Source organism: Pithys albifrons, chromosome 12 (genome assembly GCF_047495875.1).
Source record: "Pithys albifrons albifrons isolate INPA30051 chromosome 12, PitAlb_v1, whole genome shotgun sequence".
NCBI classification, from domain to species: domain Eukaryota; kingdom Metazoa; phylum Chordata; class Aves; order Passeriformes; family Thamnophilidae; genus Pithys; species Pithys albifrons.
In genome coordinates this window covers 13,732,657-13,750,363 of record NC_092469.1, presented here as the reverse complement: position 1 = coordinate 13,750,363, position 17,707 = coordinate 13,732,657, and the positions used below count along the sequence as shown (strand labels likewise).

The following is a 17,707-nucleotide window of genomic DNA, read 5'->3' as shown; positions in this document are numbered from 1 at the left end:
GTGGCTGTCATGAACAAATCTTTGTATGATCAAAAAAATCTGTAAATTTTATTTTTCTACTGACACTTCTAATCCTGATGGTGATTATCAGTAAACTCTGTAACTATTGAAGTGAGTGATGTCGTGGTGTGTTTCTCCTGCAGTGCAACAAAGTGGTTGTGCTTTTGGACATGAGCCTCACTGCTGTGTCACTTGGGGCAGGTTTCTCCTAACAGGGGCCATCTGCACCAGGAAATGTTCTGATTCTGGTGGTTAATGTTGTCTCCATTAGGAGCTGGCCCTGTGCCTGGAGCCAGGCATGGCAGCCTGAGGTGACATCTCGCTGCTCAGCTGCTGTTCAGCTGCCGGGTGGTCTCAGCTGTCATCCCATCCCTGCGGGGATCTGCTGGGTCCCTGCAGCCCCTGGGCTTGGTGCTGACCTGCTCCCGGCCCATGGGGCTCTTCCCTGTGAGATAACTATGCTCAGAGATCACAGCTGAGCCATCAGGGATCTGGGAGGTTTTATTGGCAGTAGAAGGTCAGCACGTTCTCTTGGTTTCCCCGGGTGAGGATGATGGGGGGTCTCAGGTCCTGCGAGAGGGTCTCGAGCCAGGCCATGTAGAGGGAGCTGGGGCAGCGCCCCTTCCTGCCGATGGGCGGAGTGCTGCGGCACAGCGAGGGAGGGGCTGCTGAGGCACCGCCCCGCGGGCCCCCAGCCACAGCTCCCCTGCAGCCACAGCTCCCCTGCAGCCACAGCTCCTCTCCAGCCACAGTCCCCCTCCAGCCACAGTCCCCCTCCAGCCACAGCCCCCCCCCCAGCCACAGCCCCCCCCCCCCCAGCCACTGCAGGATATCTCCCGAGGAAGGGACAAGAACAGGTCCTCCCCCGACAGGACCCAGGCCAGACTTCTTGGTGCCTTCCAAGGGCTATTCCCAGTGGTGTGGCACCACCCCACCACAGCATTAGGGTGTCTGTCCAGGATTTGCCTGCCCAGGAAGGGGTAAACATCCAGAGGGACCATTTCCATGCGGCAAGAAATGGGCACAAGGGCATTGCTGGCACCTACATGGCTATGAGTGCTGCATCCCGTGAGTAGTCCAGCAAAATCTCGTTCAGCCTCACTTGTCGCAGCGACTGTGAAGGAAACAGAGTTGACAAAGGCAAAATAAAGGTTTCCAAAAAGACTGAATTTTGTCTAAAAAGCAGGAGACCCTTTGCAGGAGCCCCCCTGGGACTGGTGCTACCTTGGCTCTGTTTTTATCAACCTCATCATCAGAAATCTTCCAGGGACAGCCCTGCCTCATCTCGTTCACCGTGGCCTCGTCCTTGAAGCCGTCATTGAGCCTGAAGGGAGCGATCATGTCGTCGAACCTCTTGATGCTGCAAGACAAGCAGGTGGTGACTGGGAAGGGGGTCTGGGCGGGATTGGGGGTGCTGGGGAGGCAGAGGAAAGGGGAAGGGGCCATTACTGCTCTGGCCGGGGTTTCTGGTTGATGTCAGGGAGGATGTGGACTTCATGGAAGCCGAGGCGGAACTTGCTCAACAGAGAGACAATCCTGCCAGTGGAAAAAGGACACATTTTCCCCAAATTAGCAGGGAATGGCAGCTCTGGCAGGGACCTGCCATGGCAGAAAACCCTGCTGCCAGCTTGGTTTGCACTTGGTTTTCCCACAGGCAAAGCATCCAGGTCAGACCTCACAGACCCCGTGGGACTCAGTGTGAGGGGGAAGCAGCTCCTGCCCCCACCCAAGGGGATAGTGGTGGTGCTCATGGGACTGTGGGGGGCTGTGGCACCAGCACTTACGCCTTCCTCTCCTCATCCATCCTGTTGATCTGCCCACCGACGAACACACGGATTTTGCACTTCCCCCACCGTTTTTTGCGCCCCAGCAGGTACGGGATGAGCAGCGTGAGACCTGCCCCCAAAACACCCCATGGGAGACACAGCAGTAAACCCCAAGCTCACCAGGGCTTACTTGATGCCAAATGCCAGGGATGCCCTGGGACCATTTGGCAAGGAGCAAGCCCTCCTGGGCACCACAGTGAAGATGCTGGGCTCACATTAGCTGGACAGATGGACAGTAGACAAAGGTGAAAGTTACCTCCATCATCAAAGAGCCAGTAAATGTCAATGGTCTTCTTGCCCTGCTCACTCTGGAAGATGGTGCTTGCCTGCTGTTCACTGGCCAAGGTGGTGGAGCCCACTGTCGGGGCAAGAGGGTCCCGGCATCAGCAAGGGGCACCCCCAGCTGCGGATTAAAGGCACCACTTCCTCCTGGTCCCAGCCCTGCTCCCTGTCCCTGCAAACCTGGCTCCCCGAAATTAATCCTGAGAGCTGAGGATGCTCTGAGTAGCCCCAAGACAGGACCAACCTACCTGTGCTTGGGGCTGCTCTGCTGCCAGTGCCGTTCTCAGGGTGCTCCTCTGCCTCAAACATGGGGTTAACTGAGGAGGGAGGAGAAGAGTACAGGCAGCACAACAGCACCTCACTGTCCCAGTTCCCTCTGATCCCAGCCCAGGAGTGATGTTCCCTAGGACTGTGACCTTGGTCTGGGACACGGTGCTGGCTGGCACATCCTGCGACTCTGCTGAGCATCCCCAAACTACTTACCATGTGCCTGCAGCACTCGGGAAACATTCAGCCCTTCCTTCATCCTCATTACACACACGCCGTACTTGAAATCAAAGGCGTCGCTGGAAGGAGGGAGGAGAAGGCAGTTAACAGGGGGCAGCACTGCCGGCAGGGGGACCCTGCGCGTGTGGCCGCAGCGTCCCCGTCAGCAGGTGCTGCTGTCCCCGGAGGAGCCAGCATGGCCGTACTGCAAGATGCCCACGTAGTCCTCCAGGCTCTGCGGAGACGCTGTCTGCCAGTTCCTCTTGTAGCCCAGCACTAGGATGTTGGGTCTCATCTTCCCAAGGCCAGCAGCCTACGGAGAGATGTCCTGTGAGACCTTTCTCAGGGACAGATGGACATGAGTGGTGTCAGTCCATGGCAGAGTGACGCAAAGGGGGTTGGCTGGAGGTTGGGGGGGTGTCAGAGCCCCTCTAGCTGTGATGAAAGAGAAGGGACCTTGGTGATCAAGATGGCTGTACCTGCAGGAGCATTTGGACTCCACTTCTCAGATCCTCAGCCACCACATCTGTGTAGAACGCCTTGATCTTCCTCTTCATAAGCCACTTGGCGTGGCCATCTGCTGTCAGCCGGGACTCTGGCATCTTCTGCTTCCGTGGTCCCTGCAGGAAGCAAGGGCAGGGGCTCAGGCAGCCCCTTCCAGCTGGTGTTCTTGCCACCAAGGATCTCCAGCTCCTCTCTTCCCAAATAATTGGTTAAGAGGTGGATGTAACCACTGCACACATGGGAAGTTGCAATCACAGTGGGAAAACCAGGGAATCCTGGTGACTTGACAGCCAGTGCACACGATGCTGGCACTTCAGGTGTGGATGAGATGGCTCTTACTGCACCCAATTGCTCTGGAGGCTTTAGGGCTGCAGGACTCCCTGGTCCTCTGAGCAACTGCCTCATCCTACCAAATATTTGGCAATTAATTGGCAAAGAGAAGCCATTAGCCCATAAGGACATGATGGTGCTTCACCAGTATTGTCTAACAACTCAGAGAAACTTCTGTTCAACACACTTCATCATACAGCAACAAATATGTGGGCACATTTCAAACCCCACCCCAGGAGCCTACCAGGACACATCTGATTTCCCAGCCTACTGTCTGTGGGTGGCCAGAGCGCCCAGGACAATGAACCAACTGGCTTCTGCAGGTGACTCACAATCAGCACGTTGCCACAGAGCATCAGGCTGAGGTTCTTGGTGAAGGTCCCCACAAAGTCCACCAGAGCTGGACGGAAGTTGGGAGGGCCAGTCAACACCAGGCACTGTGGTCTGCGGACAGGAGGGAAAAGGGGATGAGGGATGATGCTCTGGAGGCAACTCTGTGGAATGAATTGCAGCTCCTGTCCCACACCTGGCCAGTGGCAACTAGAGGGAGCATCTTTAGGATGAAAAAAATTCATGTGGCTGAGGATCCAGTCTCACTCTCTGGTCTGATATGAAAAGACCAGCGTGTCTGCATCTGCCTGGCACAGGGAGGGCAGGGTTTGCTCAGCTATTCACCTCTGCCAACAGGACATGGGATTTTGGAGGCAGACACATTTTGCCATAGCTCTGGATTACTGAGGGTGGTGGCCATGGGCACAAAGCCATCCTGGGTTTACTGGTGGTGGTGGCTGGCTCTACATCCTCTTCCCTCCATGCCCCGCACCTCACTGAGCCACCCTTGCCTGTAATTCTTGATGTGCTCGTCCACCTCGCTCAGCCCCACTGAGTAGTTGAGGGCCATGTTGTAGGAGCTGGCTTGCATGGAGGAGCCCCAGTTGACATCTGCGTGGGGAAGATGGATTAGCAATAGGGCCAGACACCTTCCGGGTCACAGCTGGTGCCAGGTCACTGCCACGCACCCGGCTTTTTGTAGAGGACATATCCCAGGAGGAAGATGACGATGCCAAAGGCAATGAGGGCCGCCCACCAGGTCAGCAGGAACATGATGACCACCGAGACAGCAGCCCCGAAGAGCGCGGCCCACTTGCTGTAATACCGAAAGGAGGGTCGCCAGCCTGCACGCAAACACACACAGCGGGACGGGACGCTGCCGGGACGGGGCGCCGGATGGGAGCCACCCGCCACCTGGCACAGCGTGGCAGGGCACAGCCCACCTGGGGAGTTGGTGATGGAGGCATGGAAGCAGCTGAAATTGATCAGGGCGTAGGAGCAGAGGAAGAAGTTGGAGATGATGGGAGCGATGGCGTTGAGCTCAGCTGTGGGAGGAGGAGGAGAGCAAGCTGTCAGTGGCAGTGCCTGAGCCACCTGGCTGATGTCAGGGCCCAGGAGGGTGCCAGGGTGGAAAGCACCCACCGATGAGGATGAATCCAATGGCGATGACATAGGTGAGCATGTACCCACGGATGGGCTCGCTGTTCCTCCCATAGCCCTTCCCGAAGAAGCCAATGAGGGGGTAGAGTTGGTCCCTGCACAGACACTGCAGGGAGAGACACACTGCAGATGTGGGGCTTCACTGGAACACGGGATGGCAGTGCTGTGGTGGATCTTGCATCCATAAGAGCAAGGGCTGAACTGGCCACAGGTCTTACACCAATGGCAGCGTCCATCTCACCCCGAGGCTGCTCAGCTGCAGATCCCTGCACTCAGGAGCACCACCCACTGCCAGGCTTGGGGAGGGGAGCTGGGGTATGTGGGCACACCACCCTCTCACCTGGAATACTTTGGGGGCTGAGACAAGGCAGGCCAGTGCTGAGGAGAGGGTAGCACCAAAGATCCCTGCTGTGATGAGGGGGCCGAATCCAGACACCATGCTCATGCTCTGCATGAAAACCAGGGGGTCAGGAACCCTGGCATCCCTGGTCCACCAACCTTCCCACAGCCCTGAGGGATTTCCAGCCCCACAAGCCCCATCCTGCCACCCTCAGTGCTTTTCCATCAACATCATCCATGTGAGAAAATCCAGCCACATCCAAAATCCTGAAGAAGACACACTTCCTGGTGCATCCCTGTTACGTGTGTGCTTTAACAGCACAGGTACACCCCCGGATGCCAGGCCCTGGGAAATCCATCCATTGCAGCACAAACCCAGCCAGCAGCAGGCACTGGGACTGGTGATGGTGCTGAGCAGCACCTGGTAGTAGTTGCTGAGCCCATATCGGCAGCTCTGCCGCTGGACGCAGGCGGTGAAGTTCCAGCCGTAGCCGCAGGCCAGCCCCTCGCAGCCCGGCGCCCACACCGCCACGCTGTCGTTCAGGCTGCCCGAGGCGTCCCGGACCACGCAGGCACCTGGGGGGACACACAGGGCTGGAGCGGGGCTGGTGCCTCCCCACACTTCTGTGCAGCCCAGCCCCATGTCCCAAATTCTGTGACAACCTCCAAGTCCCTGCCGTGGGGCTGCCCCACTGCACGATGGCTGTGAGCAATGCTATGACTTCTGTTGCCACCCAGGATGACTTTGCCCCATGTGGAGGCAGGAACAAGGTCTGGCACCTGTGGGACTCACCCCAGGGTGTCATTGCTGGTGTCCACAGCTTGCTCCTGGATCCCACCCAGCCACATCCTCCCAGCTCACCCATTTTGGGGGAGGACCAGCCTACCTGCCCACCCAGCTCACCTGAGGACATGCCACTTACCAATCGTAGCAGAAAGCACCAGGTAGGACACAGTGGTCCAGAAAATGGCCATCAAGGTGCCCTTGGGGATGGCCACAGCGGGATCCTGCCAAAGGGAGTCACAGAGATATGTAAGACAAATTCCCAGCAGCAGCACTGACATGGCATTTTATTTGTGGCTGCTATACAAGAGGAATTATAATTCACTACATCACAAAGCCACAGAGCATCTCCTGGCTGAGCCTCCCCCAGAGTTTATAGAAGAAATAAAAGAGAGTCTAATGATTGGATCAAAATGAAAGCCCCAGAGGAAAAAGGGTTTGAGCTCTCAGAAATGCTGGCTTCAGTCACAACCCACCTTCAGGTCACCCGAAATGTTGGCCCCAGCCAGAATGCCGGTTGCTGATGGGAAGAAAATGGAAAACAAGCCAAAGAAGGAGCCTTCAGGTCCACGCCAGTTGGGCACAAAGTTCTGGGCAAAGATATCAGCTGAGGGAGGAAGCAGAGAAGCAGCATTGGGGCCTCCCAGTTGCCTCAGTCCTGACTGAAGCACCTCAGCACTGGATGGAGGCAGAGCACTGACAGCAGGGAACCCACAGGAGGGGACACTGTGCTTTTAGTGAAGTTTCTCAGCAGGGAGCACCTTCCCATAGCAAATATCTGCCCCAGCAGCAGCAGCAGCAAAGAGCTGGGATCCAGTGATGCCCTTGTACCTGCTGAGCGTGACCCCAGCCCGTGGTGAACCCACCTCGGTAGCTGAAGAAGCCCTTCGCTTGCTTCTCGGCAGTGGCCGGGATCACCGTCCCCACCAGGTAGTTTATGAAAGAAACCAAGATCACCAGGAAGAACAGTATCTGTGCCTGCCAGACCAGAAAGAGCCAGCTGAGGGGCTGGATGTTTGGGCACAAATAGTGTGAAAGATGAATCAGGAGAAACCCTCACATGTTTTTGGGGAGTTACAGGCATCCTCCGCTCCTCGGATGCCTGGTGGGCAGCAGGGACAGCTCTTACAAGCCCAAGGGAATAATGTGAGCAGAAGTGATGGTTACCTTGGCCTCCCACTCCATGCCAGCCAGGGAGATGCCCAGCAGCACCGTCACAGTGATAACTCCAATGATGCGAATGTCGTTGGTGGGGTCCACAATGAGGGAGTTGTGCTCCTGGGAATGGGGAACCATTAACAACATGGAAATAACCCACTCCCTTACTGAAGCACTGGGATTGCCATGAGTTTTAGCAGCCACTATTTGATTCCAGTGGTCCAATATTAACACAAATATTGTTAATTAATGCAGGTCGTGCAAGGAGAAGGTGGGGGGTGTGGGACCCAAAGGACACAGAGCCACTTTCTTACCTGCAGCAGGTCCCGGACAGTTTCGGCGAAGCCCACTGTGTGCATGGCCACGGCCACAGCGTTTGCAAAGGCAAAGATCAGCCCGATGGAGCCACCCAGCTCTGGCCCAAGGCTCCGTGAGATGAGGAAGTAGGTGCCTCCTGAGGCAGCAGGAACACCCCAAGGCATTACTGTCTCCCCCACATATTTTTGGGGACCCCTCTGCATCTCGTAGCCCACGCCAGGAGTTCACATCCATGGGGCAGCCCCAGGGTGAAGGAGCCCCCTGGGGTGGCTGGGAGGGAACAAGCTACCTGACTTCACTTTGCCATTGGTGGATATGGCAGAGATGGACAAGCCAGTTATGGTGGTCACTGTCACAGACATCAGGATGATGAGCCATGTCAGGGCTGAGGGGAGAGGGCACTGCTTCAGTCCTGCATCACCCCAGTCCCACAGTCCCCCTTGCCTTCCCTAGGAGACCCACAAAGACCCTACACATCACCCCATGCCCGATGCTGCAACATTCCCACCCCAGGTGTTTAGGTGATGATGAGCCCAGTGCCACCATCCAGCTCACAATGAATTGCAGCACCCACCGATTCCTGCCTGGGCAGTGATCCAGGGCAAGCGCAAGTAGAGGATGACTCCCCAGATGTTCAGCATACAGCGAATCTGAGGGACAGAGAAGGGTACCAGCCATCAGGGCACAGGCACCTGGGGATGGCCAGGCCATGCCAGATCTGCTGCTCTTGAGAGAAAACCACCCCGCTGAGGAGGGCAGGAAAGGCTCACAGCACAGGTGTTTGCAAAAAGTAGATACTGGGAAAAAGGCAACAAGAGGGAAATGTTTGTGGGGTGGGAGGGCAGGAGGATGCTCCGTGTGGGATGAGTCATACTCACCATGACACCCTTCACCCACCCAAAGCGGACAGGTTCTGGCACAGGTTCTGACTCCCCTTCTGCCTCCTCCAGCCCAGCCTCTGGCCCAGCCTCTGGCAGGCCATTGCTCCGCTGCAGGTCACACACCGGCGTGCGGAGGTGGCCCGGGTCAGGCTGCGGGATGAGGGAAGGCAGGTGAGGGTGGACAGCAGCCAGCCCTCCCTGGAGGGAACACTCTGGCTGAGCACACAGCTGGAAACAGCTGGGTCCCCCCTCCAGCTTCTCCTGGTGCCTTCCCAGGGATCTGCAGTTGGCACAGCATCAGTTACGGCACCAAGAGGCAGGAGACAAAGTGACACACCACAGACACATCGCAGGGACCAGTGGCATGGCCAGCGGATGCTGGAGATGCCCCAGGCACGGCCGAGACCCCGTTACCTTGAGGATGGAGTGCAGGTCAGCCAGCGAGGGCCTGCCCTTCCTGGGGTCGCCCACCCCCTTGGTGTTGGCGTAGTGCTCGTAGGCAGGCACCACGTCCACCGTGTTGTAGCCGAAGGTCCTGGTGCAGAGCGTGCTGCTGGAGAGGTGGGTGGGCTGGGCGCTGTCACAGCTGCTCCCCTCAGTGGGTGTGTAGGGACCCCGGGCCCCCTCCTCCATGCCCAGGAGGGTGCTGATGGTGAAGCGGCCGCTGCAGCGGGACGGGGGCAGGTCTGGGATGGGCAGCTCGTCCATTGCCCCTGCCCAGGTACCTGCCAGGTGGGGGACGGGGGGGTGGAGAGGGGCTTGCCGGCTTTATACCCCGCAAAACCGGAGCGAGGCAACCGGCACACACCCACCACCGATGGTAATGCAGGAACACAATCAGCTGGAACCACCCCAAGCTGGTCAGGAGGAAAAAAATAGCTGGAAGGGATACCAAAACTGCCGTAATGGGCATCAGTGCCTCCCAGCGCCCGATGGGGGCAGCGATAACAGATTTGAGATTAAGTCCCAAGGACAGATCAGCAGAGAAATGCGGCGTTAAGTTTGCCTCTGGCCGCCACCAAGGAACATTCAGTTCCCACAGGGATTTATTATGGAAAAAGGGAGCAAGACTCCCACGCACCCTCGCCCTTCCCTGGGATACTGCCCCAGCCCCGTCAGATCCCGAAACTCATCTTGGCTGGTCTCCAAGCTGCTGCCCGTGGCATGGAGCTGGGCCGGATGTGGGGTGGGGGATGGCCCTTTTATCTCACAGTGAAACCAGGGGAAAGGGAGGAGTGTGACATCAAGGGATCTGAGAGATGCCCCTCCTGGGACTCAGATGCCAGTGGGCTGGAGAGGCCAGGGTACACCAAGCAGGGGCAGTCTGTCCGTGCTTGCGCAGGGCTGGGAGTGGACAGCTCTTCAGCACTGGCCAGCAGAGATGCCCAGAGTCCCAGAGCCCGCTTCCCCTCCCAACCAAAGGAGAGGGCACTGCTGAGCACCCAGGGTTCAGAACTGCCCCAGTCCCATCCCGGATTTGATAAGCCACTTAGACGCTTGCCCACATCACATAAAGCATGAACTGAGCCCGTGAGGCTGCTCAGCATTCATCCCACAGCCACAGCAGGGGAGGACAGGGGGAGAGATGGGCATTTGTTACACCTCTGCAGCCTCTTGTCACATGTGCCTCAACAGCAGTTAGAGATAAGATCAGCAAAGACAGCAAACAAGGCCAGCAATAAAATTCCAGGGCAGCCCATTTGAATTTCAGCTTGGTGTGGCTTTGCAAGTAAATGGAAAATTGGGCCTGCCTGCCCTGCTGCCTCTGGCTGTGTTTGCATTCACACACAAATTTTAACCTGCTTTCTGAGGACTTGCTCCAGCCCCCTTGCATAGTTTGTGTGCAAGCAGATGCCAGCCACAATCACCAAGGTCCCGGAGCTTACCCGGGAAGCTGAGGGCAGGCAGCCTGGCCTGCAGCCTGAGCTCAGCCCCCACAGAGCTTCAGCACTGTGGGTGAGGAAAGAGTAACCCCAGCACCTGGTGCAACGTCTCCTACAAGGTGGACACCAACCAGCCTCCTCTCCCCACAGATGCGGCAGCCCACGCACACCCAGCAGAGATGGCTTTATTTCAGAACCTCGTTATTTCAACAAAAATACTAATTTTCCCAAACCAGCACAAATCACAGTCCCTTCAGTGGCGGGGGTGGGTCTGTTAAACACAGCATGGTCAAAGATGCTCCGGAGGAGACAGGAGGATTCCGAGGCGCCGGGCGAAGAGCGAAGCGAGTGGTATGATGCAACCCTGGTGTAGTGAAATAGCCGGATTGTAGGATGCGCTTGTCGTCGGCCTGATTCACAACACCAGCTGCAGCAACAATACCGGGGCTGTGCGGCGCTGGGAGCTGGGGCAGGGGGAGGAGAGCTCTGTGGCACATCCCTCCAGCCCCTGCATGCACAGGGAAGAGGCGCCGGGTTGTTTCTGCAGAGCTTTCCCTCACTTCCAGCCGATCCCCCAGTTCGTTCTGGCTACTAAATGCATCAAATGAACCAAATCGAGTTAAGTAGAGAACGGTGCAATGCTTTACACACAGCTTCTCCTAAAGATTGTCACAGTGCTGTATTCCAACAGGCTTTAATGAAGTTTTAATTGTTCTGTTTCCACCCCTGTGGAAGAGGGAACCTACCATCCTGAGGGACACAGGACAGGCAAACGATGCAGGGGCTCCGTGCTGCAAACCCACCGCACAGAGCAGGACTCGTTTTCTCAGCCCTGCAGCAAAGGAAGCCTGGGAAGAGAAAACAGATGGTTATTCAGCCAACTGCCTGCAACCTTTCCAAATGGGAACAAAGGAGTCATCTCCTGTCTCTTCCAGACACCACGTCCATCCTTCCAGCTTCAGACCCGGAGAGAAAGGGCATGAAATGCTGGTACAGGGACATGAACAGGGTCAGTATTTGAGAGCTATCCCATGCCAGGGACACAGAACTGCAATTAGCAATATGCTCTTCCTTCCTCCAGGCTGGAAGGAAAACAGCTTGCTTCCTTGAGAGGCTGGAGTGATTTTTTCTGCACACAATTCCTTCAGCTCCTTCAAGGAACAAGGCCCAAGCACTGCCTTAGACAAATGCAGTAGTGATAGGAAACAGTAGTGGAGAACACAGAAGCCATCTAATTTAGCAGATCTACTCCAGCCAGAGGGTCTGAAAAACACAACAAAAAAATCAGACTGAGGTGCAGAATCTGTGTTCAGTGGGGAATTTCAAGTAAAGGCAGAGGAGTAGGAATGTAGCCCACAGAATGTAAGCAGTACCCTGCTTACATAAAATACTTAGAAGAACTAATTTTCTTGTGAGGACTAAAAAAACCTCACAGCAACAGCTGAGAAGACAGGACCCAGTGACACCAGCTCCCTGACAGTGTTCAGGAGGGCCCTGAGGCACATTTCAGCAATGTCAATTCCCACACAAGCTGGCTTGCCTTAGTTCAGTGTAGTTTTTACCAGGTTAACCCTGGGTAGAGCTTTAAGTATTTTTTTCCCTACTGGACAGGTAACCTAGGGCAGAAGTTTACAGTGAGTATTTCTACATTTCCCTGCAAGTCCCCTGTAAACCCAGACCACATCACTCAGCCCTTGTTCCTCAAAGGAGGTGCAGCCTGTAAAGCTTTAGGAGCTGCTGTGCTGATACCACAGCACAGGTGGATGTTTCAGCACTGAAGAGCCGCTCAAACTGTGGAACACAGACCTGGAGACTCTGCCTGTCTCTGCTGCATCCACACCAGGACAGGATGGCACACACTCTCATGGCAAACACCTTTTCCAGCAGCACAAGCTTGAGCTGCACTTGGTTCAAACCAATGAGTCACCTTTCAGACGCATCTCATCTACCTGGAAGACCTTTAATGCCGAGGATTTGTCCCAGAGCAGGAAAAAGCAGATGGAATTATCCTAAATTTAATCTGCAGCATTCATCTGTACTCGTTTCTGGTATAAAGAGCAGAGCTCCACTGATCTAGAGATTTGTCAGTTTATACTAAGAATGAATTCAGCTCAGATGAACATCCCCAGCTCTGCTGCACACTGTGCTCTACTCTTGTAAAGGAAGTGCTTAGTGACACCAACAGGCTAAACCAGACTCAAGGTATGAGTTTAGTGACACCCCAAAAAAACCCTTCCAGCAGATAAGCTATTTAGAAAACCAAGGCTAAGCTTGTACATTAGCAAAGTCAGAGCATGATGGTACAAAACCTGAGGGAGCAGAACCCAGTTTTTTTCTCCAGCAGAATAAGCATGAGGTGGAGGGAAAACAGGGACATCTGGAAAATCACAAGGGTGCCTTATTCAGCAAAACACCAGTATGTGCATCAGCATCTACCTCAAAGCAGCAAAGCTCTTAAAAGTCGTGCAGAGGAGAGCCAGGTTTGACAGAGCCAGGTCTAGGGAGCTGGAACCTGCCACTCTGGGAACGTGGGAAGATGGATGGGCTGCAACATTCACCTTCTGCACAGACCTAAGAAGAAATCACAGGGCAATCGACAAGTAATAAATTATTTCCAAATATCAGTGGCACCTTCTGTTATACCCACAATCTCTCATCTTGACTGAAACAGGGCTGGCCTTACCTTTCCAGGGTTAGTCTCAGGACTTTAGACTCCCTGGGGTTTATTTCCTCTGACTGTCCATCTCAAAAGAATTATCCTGGGTTTTGAAAGCATGAAACAATTCAGTTTCTGATTAGGTTAAAAGGGGCCAGAGGCTAGAGTTAGGGCATAGAGAGAGCAAACTGTATACAGACATTAGCATTCCCTTTTACCAACACCCATGAAGGCTGAGAAGCACCACAATGCACCTGCCACAGCTGTCCTTGAGGGGGAGATGGAGAAAGGGCAACGTGCTCCTTAACAGAGGGCCCCCAAGTTAAACACTGGACATCAGAACATGCAGTGAGGCAGCAGGACTGCTCTGCTGAGCAGGGGATGGGCAAAAGACAGAAGAACAAGGTCCTGCAAATGGCAGTGTTAAGAGCTGAGCCCCAAAGGACTTCTGTCCCCACATGAACGGCAGAGCAGGGAGAGAGAATTCCAGCAGGGAAGGTGGCCTTCACCCTTCCCGACTCCAGCAGACGCTGTCCCTCTCTTGGTCAGGTCAGTGGTTGCCTGAGGACAGGTACAGACTCGCCAGACTCTCTGTACGTGAGGTGGTTTGATGCTGGGAGTAACTCAGGGACAGGAGCTGAACACTGGCCAGGAAAACACAGGAGCAGGGTCATCCTGCAGGGCCGTGTGTGTGGCAGCCCTGGCCACCCCAGGAATGTCCACAAGCATCAGGGAAGGTGCCTGTTCTCTAGGGAACTGGGTCAATTGTCAATGGAGACATGCCAAGAACATTTCCACACAAATATGCTAGAAATGTTCACAGCCAATACAGCTTTCCACACTCATCTGTTGACAGGTTGTCAGGCAGTTCTACCTCCCACTCCCAAATAACTCCTTGGTAACTTACTATCTCCCCCTTACCTTGCAGGGTGTTGTCCAGGTCTTCCTCAGCCTTTGGAGCAATCCTGGCCATGCTACAGGTGCAGTCTGTGCCATACACAGTCCCTAGCTCTGTCTGCTGGGAGTCCCAGCAGCTGGTTTGTCAATGTTGAGAGACATGGTTGGGGTGGCTGGGCAAGCCCTTTGCTTCCTGTCCAAAAGCTGGACAAACTTTATAATACATTTCTGGTGAAAAAAGTAGTTAGGAAATTGCCATCAAGTCAGTCAGATATTCCTCCATCCCAGCGAAGCCAGACATTGCAAAATGGAGATGAATTCTCTCCCACCACAGCCATTAACACATAAAAGCTGAAACCAGCCCCTACATTTTGCTGCCTGTTCTGCATCCCAAACTGCATGTTCTCATATCCCAGTAACACAAGAGGGTGAGGCAGCAGCAGGGGAGCAGCAAGAGTAACCACCAACATTCCTGTCATTTCATTTCAAAGACAGCTACATTTAAAAAGAAAAGCTTCTACTATAACATGCTCCCTGGGCTTTCACACTTATTTAATTGTAGCTTAAAACATTTAAAGGTAATCATTTTTAAAGTCCCACACTTCAGTGGGACTCGTTTCCCACCAAACCAACAGTAGCACTGCACCCACACTTGGACCTCTCTGGTCATCCTCCTCACCTCTCCACGTGACCACTTTGAATGCAACTGACTAAAAACCCATGTGTTGCTCACAAAAATCTCTCCTACCAAAATATGCCTGTTTCCAACCCAGGTCCTCCTGCAAAAGCTTCAGGAGAGCTCTAGGATGGGCAGAGCTGGGAACATCCGAGACACTGACCCAGGAGTTTACACTTGGTTAAGGACATGGAGTCTGTGGAGCACACAGAGCTCACCTGCAGCACAGCAACACAAGCACCACACAAGACAAGGTGATGGACTGATGGCAGTGGATCACAGGGGTGGCTGGTGCATCACCAACACATTTTCAACACTTAACAAGCATTCCAAACCCCAACCTCCTAAAGTTTCCCAGATGTATGTTCATTAAGCATTAAATCAAAGTTTTCTTCTCCACTTCCTCTTCTGTTATAAAATTGCTCATTCACCTCCCTGCTGCAGAACTAGGACTTCTTTCTCTGCACGGACCATTAACCAATTAAGAATAAATTTCTAAATGTAAACCAATTGAAAATAAAATAATAAAAACATAAAAACACAAGAATCAGTGAAAATGAAAATGTCAAAAACAAATATCAAAACCAAAGAAATTTATTTCCATCAACAAAAATACAGAATACAAAATGACACTGGTCCCATGGGCCCTCTGAACGTACTAAAGACAGGCACAGGCTACTCCAACCCCAAGCCAAAGCTGCTCTGCTAATTCATAAGGATCTCCATTTGCACCAGTCTTGCATTTGTGTCTCCCGAGGTCCTGTAGGGGATCATCCCAGCAAACATTATCAGGGCACGGGCTTGAGCCTGAAGTTGCTAAAAAACAGAAAAACAAGTACAGTTACTTTAGTATCAAACCCCCCACAACAAAAGCTGAGTTAGACATGAAGTTAAAACACATGCCCCTTCAAACAAGCAAACGTAATCTTTATTTCTCAGAGCTGCTCTCTGGATAATGAGTCTTTGCATTTGGAAGGAAATTCAGTTATTTCCTTTTCCAACCATTACAAGCATGTCGAGTTACCCTTTTGCTTAAAAAAAATAATCCCATTTATTTGAAATTACATAAGAAAAAACATTTTCAGCAATGTGGGGTGGTGTTATACTGCAGCAATCTTGTAATTTCTGCATAAAGTGGGCTTGCCCAGGGCAACAGGATTCTTTCCCACCTTGCAAGATCTAAAGTTGATCCTGCTGAAATGCAGTATTAATGTTGTCAAAGCAGAAGTACTAGAAATAAACAGGTAGTGCCATGCACACTTGAAGATCTCCAGCATCACCTACAACACAGCAGCTTTCTTAAAGCAGAGGTACCAAGTACACAGAGCCCTTTGCCTGAAGTAACTAAACCCCTTCTTGTGCACCTGGAGAGCTGAAGGAATTCCAGAATAATTTGTTTCATTTGTTAAAACTGTTAGTAATTTAAAAAGAAAATCATTCCAATAACTGGTAAAAGTCAGAATACAGAAAGCTCAGACTACTTTGATTGCTAACAGTGGATTCTTGTTAAATATCAGGCAACTCAAAATTGCTGTACTATAAGATCCCACTGTTCAAGTCTTCCTTTCACCTTCTGACTGCAGGGAAAGCCGAAGTTCTTAGGTTGCTGTGGGCACGTGGATGGTAAATCTGACAGCCGGAATTCACAATCTGAGAAGTGACGGAAGCCCATTCCACGGTTGGGAACTGCTACAAACACCATCCCCTCTGTTCCTCTGGCCAATTCCACTCCTTTTTCAGAACCAGTCTGTTATTCCAAGGCCACAGAGAAAGTTTGGAGGCTGATGCTGGAAAAGCTGGGACTGACCCAATTGCTGAAATCTCCCGGGACAGTTTCCCTCCCTCTCTGTCTGTTACCACCAGTGCACTGGCTGCTTAAGGTGGCCTGGAAATTACTTCCACTTCCAGACACAGTCATATTTCTCCCAGTCTGCTTACAAATGTGTTACATGGCAGGGTTGTGTAATTATGTCTGAGCTGCTGCTTTTCAGTGGAGGTCAAAACAGGTGGTGGATGAAAAAAAAACATGTCAAGGTGTCCGATTCTTTGGAATTAAAGTATTAAGAGGCAGAAACTCTCATCATGACTAAGAAAGGCTGAGGAGCACTGTAAATTACTGTTCCCTTTACCTTTACAGTAGCAATGACAGCTGGCCTATTTTCAAAAATCAAAACAATACTTTGGGAAGAATGAACAGAGGTTTACAGAGGTTAAGAGCGGCCTGGAGGTCTAGATGTTCTATTGGCTGTAATTACTTAACAAATGTTAGAGTTACTTGCAATTTTAAATAAGACCACAGATTATAAAATATGTAATTCCATTCCATTCATGACCTAATTTTGCCACTGAGATAATGCCCTTGGGCTGCTCCAGAGAGTTCACCACCCCAGCTCAGAGTGGGCAGCATGACATTGCTGTCATGCACTCACAGCATCTGGGTCAGGGCTGTCACTGCAGCCAAGGGTTTCAGCACTGCAGGCTGGAAATCTCTACCCGAAATCTGACAAAATGGATCAGGTCAAGTGGGACAAGACCTTGCTCCCTCGTTCCCAAAACTAATTAATGTATAAACTTAAAAAAAAAGGAAGACTTAAAACACAATTTGAATGATTTCATCCTGAAATAAACAAAATGCATAAATGCCAGCTCTGACTCCAGCTGTGACCCTTTCACACAAAGTCCATTCCACCTCCACAGCGGGACAGGAGATGTTTAACAGAGAGCATTACTGAGTTCAGGGGGCTCCACTACTCCAGTACTACTCCTCTCCATGCTGCCCTTCCTGTCAGGTCCAGCCCTTTCTGCCAAAGTCCCTTCCCATCACAGCAAGATGAGCAGAGCAGTCCTTGGCACCAGAGGGCAAATTCAAGAGCTGTGTGTTCCTACTCTGGGGGACTCCATTCCCTGCTATGTGGAATAAGCCTCAGAGTTACAAATAACTAATACCTTGTGTTTTCTTCTGATGAACAGAAGATGGATCTGGAGAAAAGCCAGGAATTTCAAAGATCTATTCAAGGAAAGGTAATTTTTCACTTTCATTGTCTACTGGGCAATGTGCCGAGATTGTTGGAGTTTCTGAAAGAGCTTGAATCACCCTAAAATTTGCTTTCACAGAGGAAATGGAAAAGCTGCCCTTCTCCCAGGGAAGATCAGAAGACGAATTCTCAAGCATAGCCTGCTGAAGCTCATGTCTGCC

At 52.7% G+C, this 17,707-nt stretch overlaps 2 protein-coding genes across 5 annotated transcripts in view; both read right to left on the bottom strand.

Annotated features, from left to right (window-relative positions):
* Nucleotides 1-214: 214 nt before the first annotated feature.
* Nucleotides 215-9,155, bottom strand: SLC12A3 (solute carrier family 12 member 3). Its single transcript, XM_071567496.1, has 26 exons — nt 8,814-9,155; nt 8,397-8,549; nt 8,093-8,168; nt 7,808-7,903; nt 7,515-7,654; nt 7,210-7,320; nt 6,909-7,020; nt 6,519-6,649; nt 6,182-6,266; nt 5,680-5,834; nt 5,260-5,367; nt 4,902-5,025; nt 4,703-4,804; nt 4,448-4,603; nt 4,271-4,370; nt 3,761-3,872; nt 3,074-3,214; nt 2,801-2,907; nt 2,592-2,674; nt 2,357-2,425; nt 2,083-2,184; nt 1,785-1,896; nt 1,450-1,536; nt 1,225-1,360; nt 1,047-1,114; nt 215-643 (listed from the first exon to the last, which is right to left on the bottom strand). The coding sequence occupies exons 1-26, from the start codon at nt 9,105-9,107 to the stop codon at nt 502-504; spliced, it is 3,102 nt and encodes a 1,033-aa protein (XP_071423597.1). The 5' UTR covers nt 9,108-9,155; the 3' UTR covers nt 215-501.
* Nucleotides 9,156-15,089: 5,934 nt separating this feature from the next.
* The window catches only part of NUP93 (nucleoporin 93), an 80,337-nt gene continuing 77,719 nt past the window's right edge, over nt 15,090-17,707 (bottom strand). For all 4 annotated transcript variants that reach the window (XM_071567606.1, XM_071567609.1, XM_071567608.1 and 1 more), the window contains exon 22: nt 15,090-15,327. In XM_071567606.1, coding sequence (XP_071423707.1) covers nt 15,217-15,327 — 111 coding nt within the window. In that variant the 3' untranslated portion in view covers nt 15,090-15,216. The remainder of the gene's footprint in view (nt 15,328-17,707) is intronic.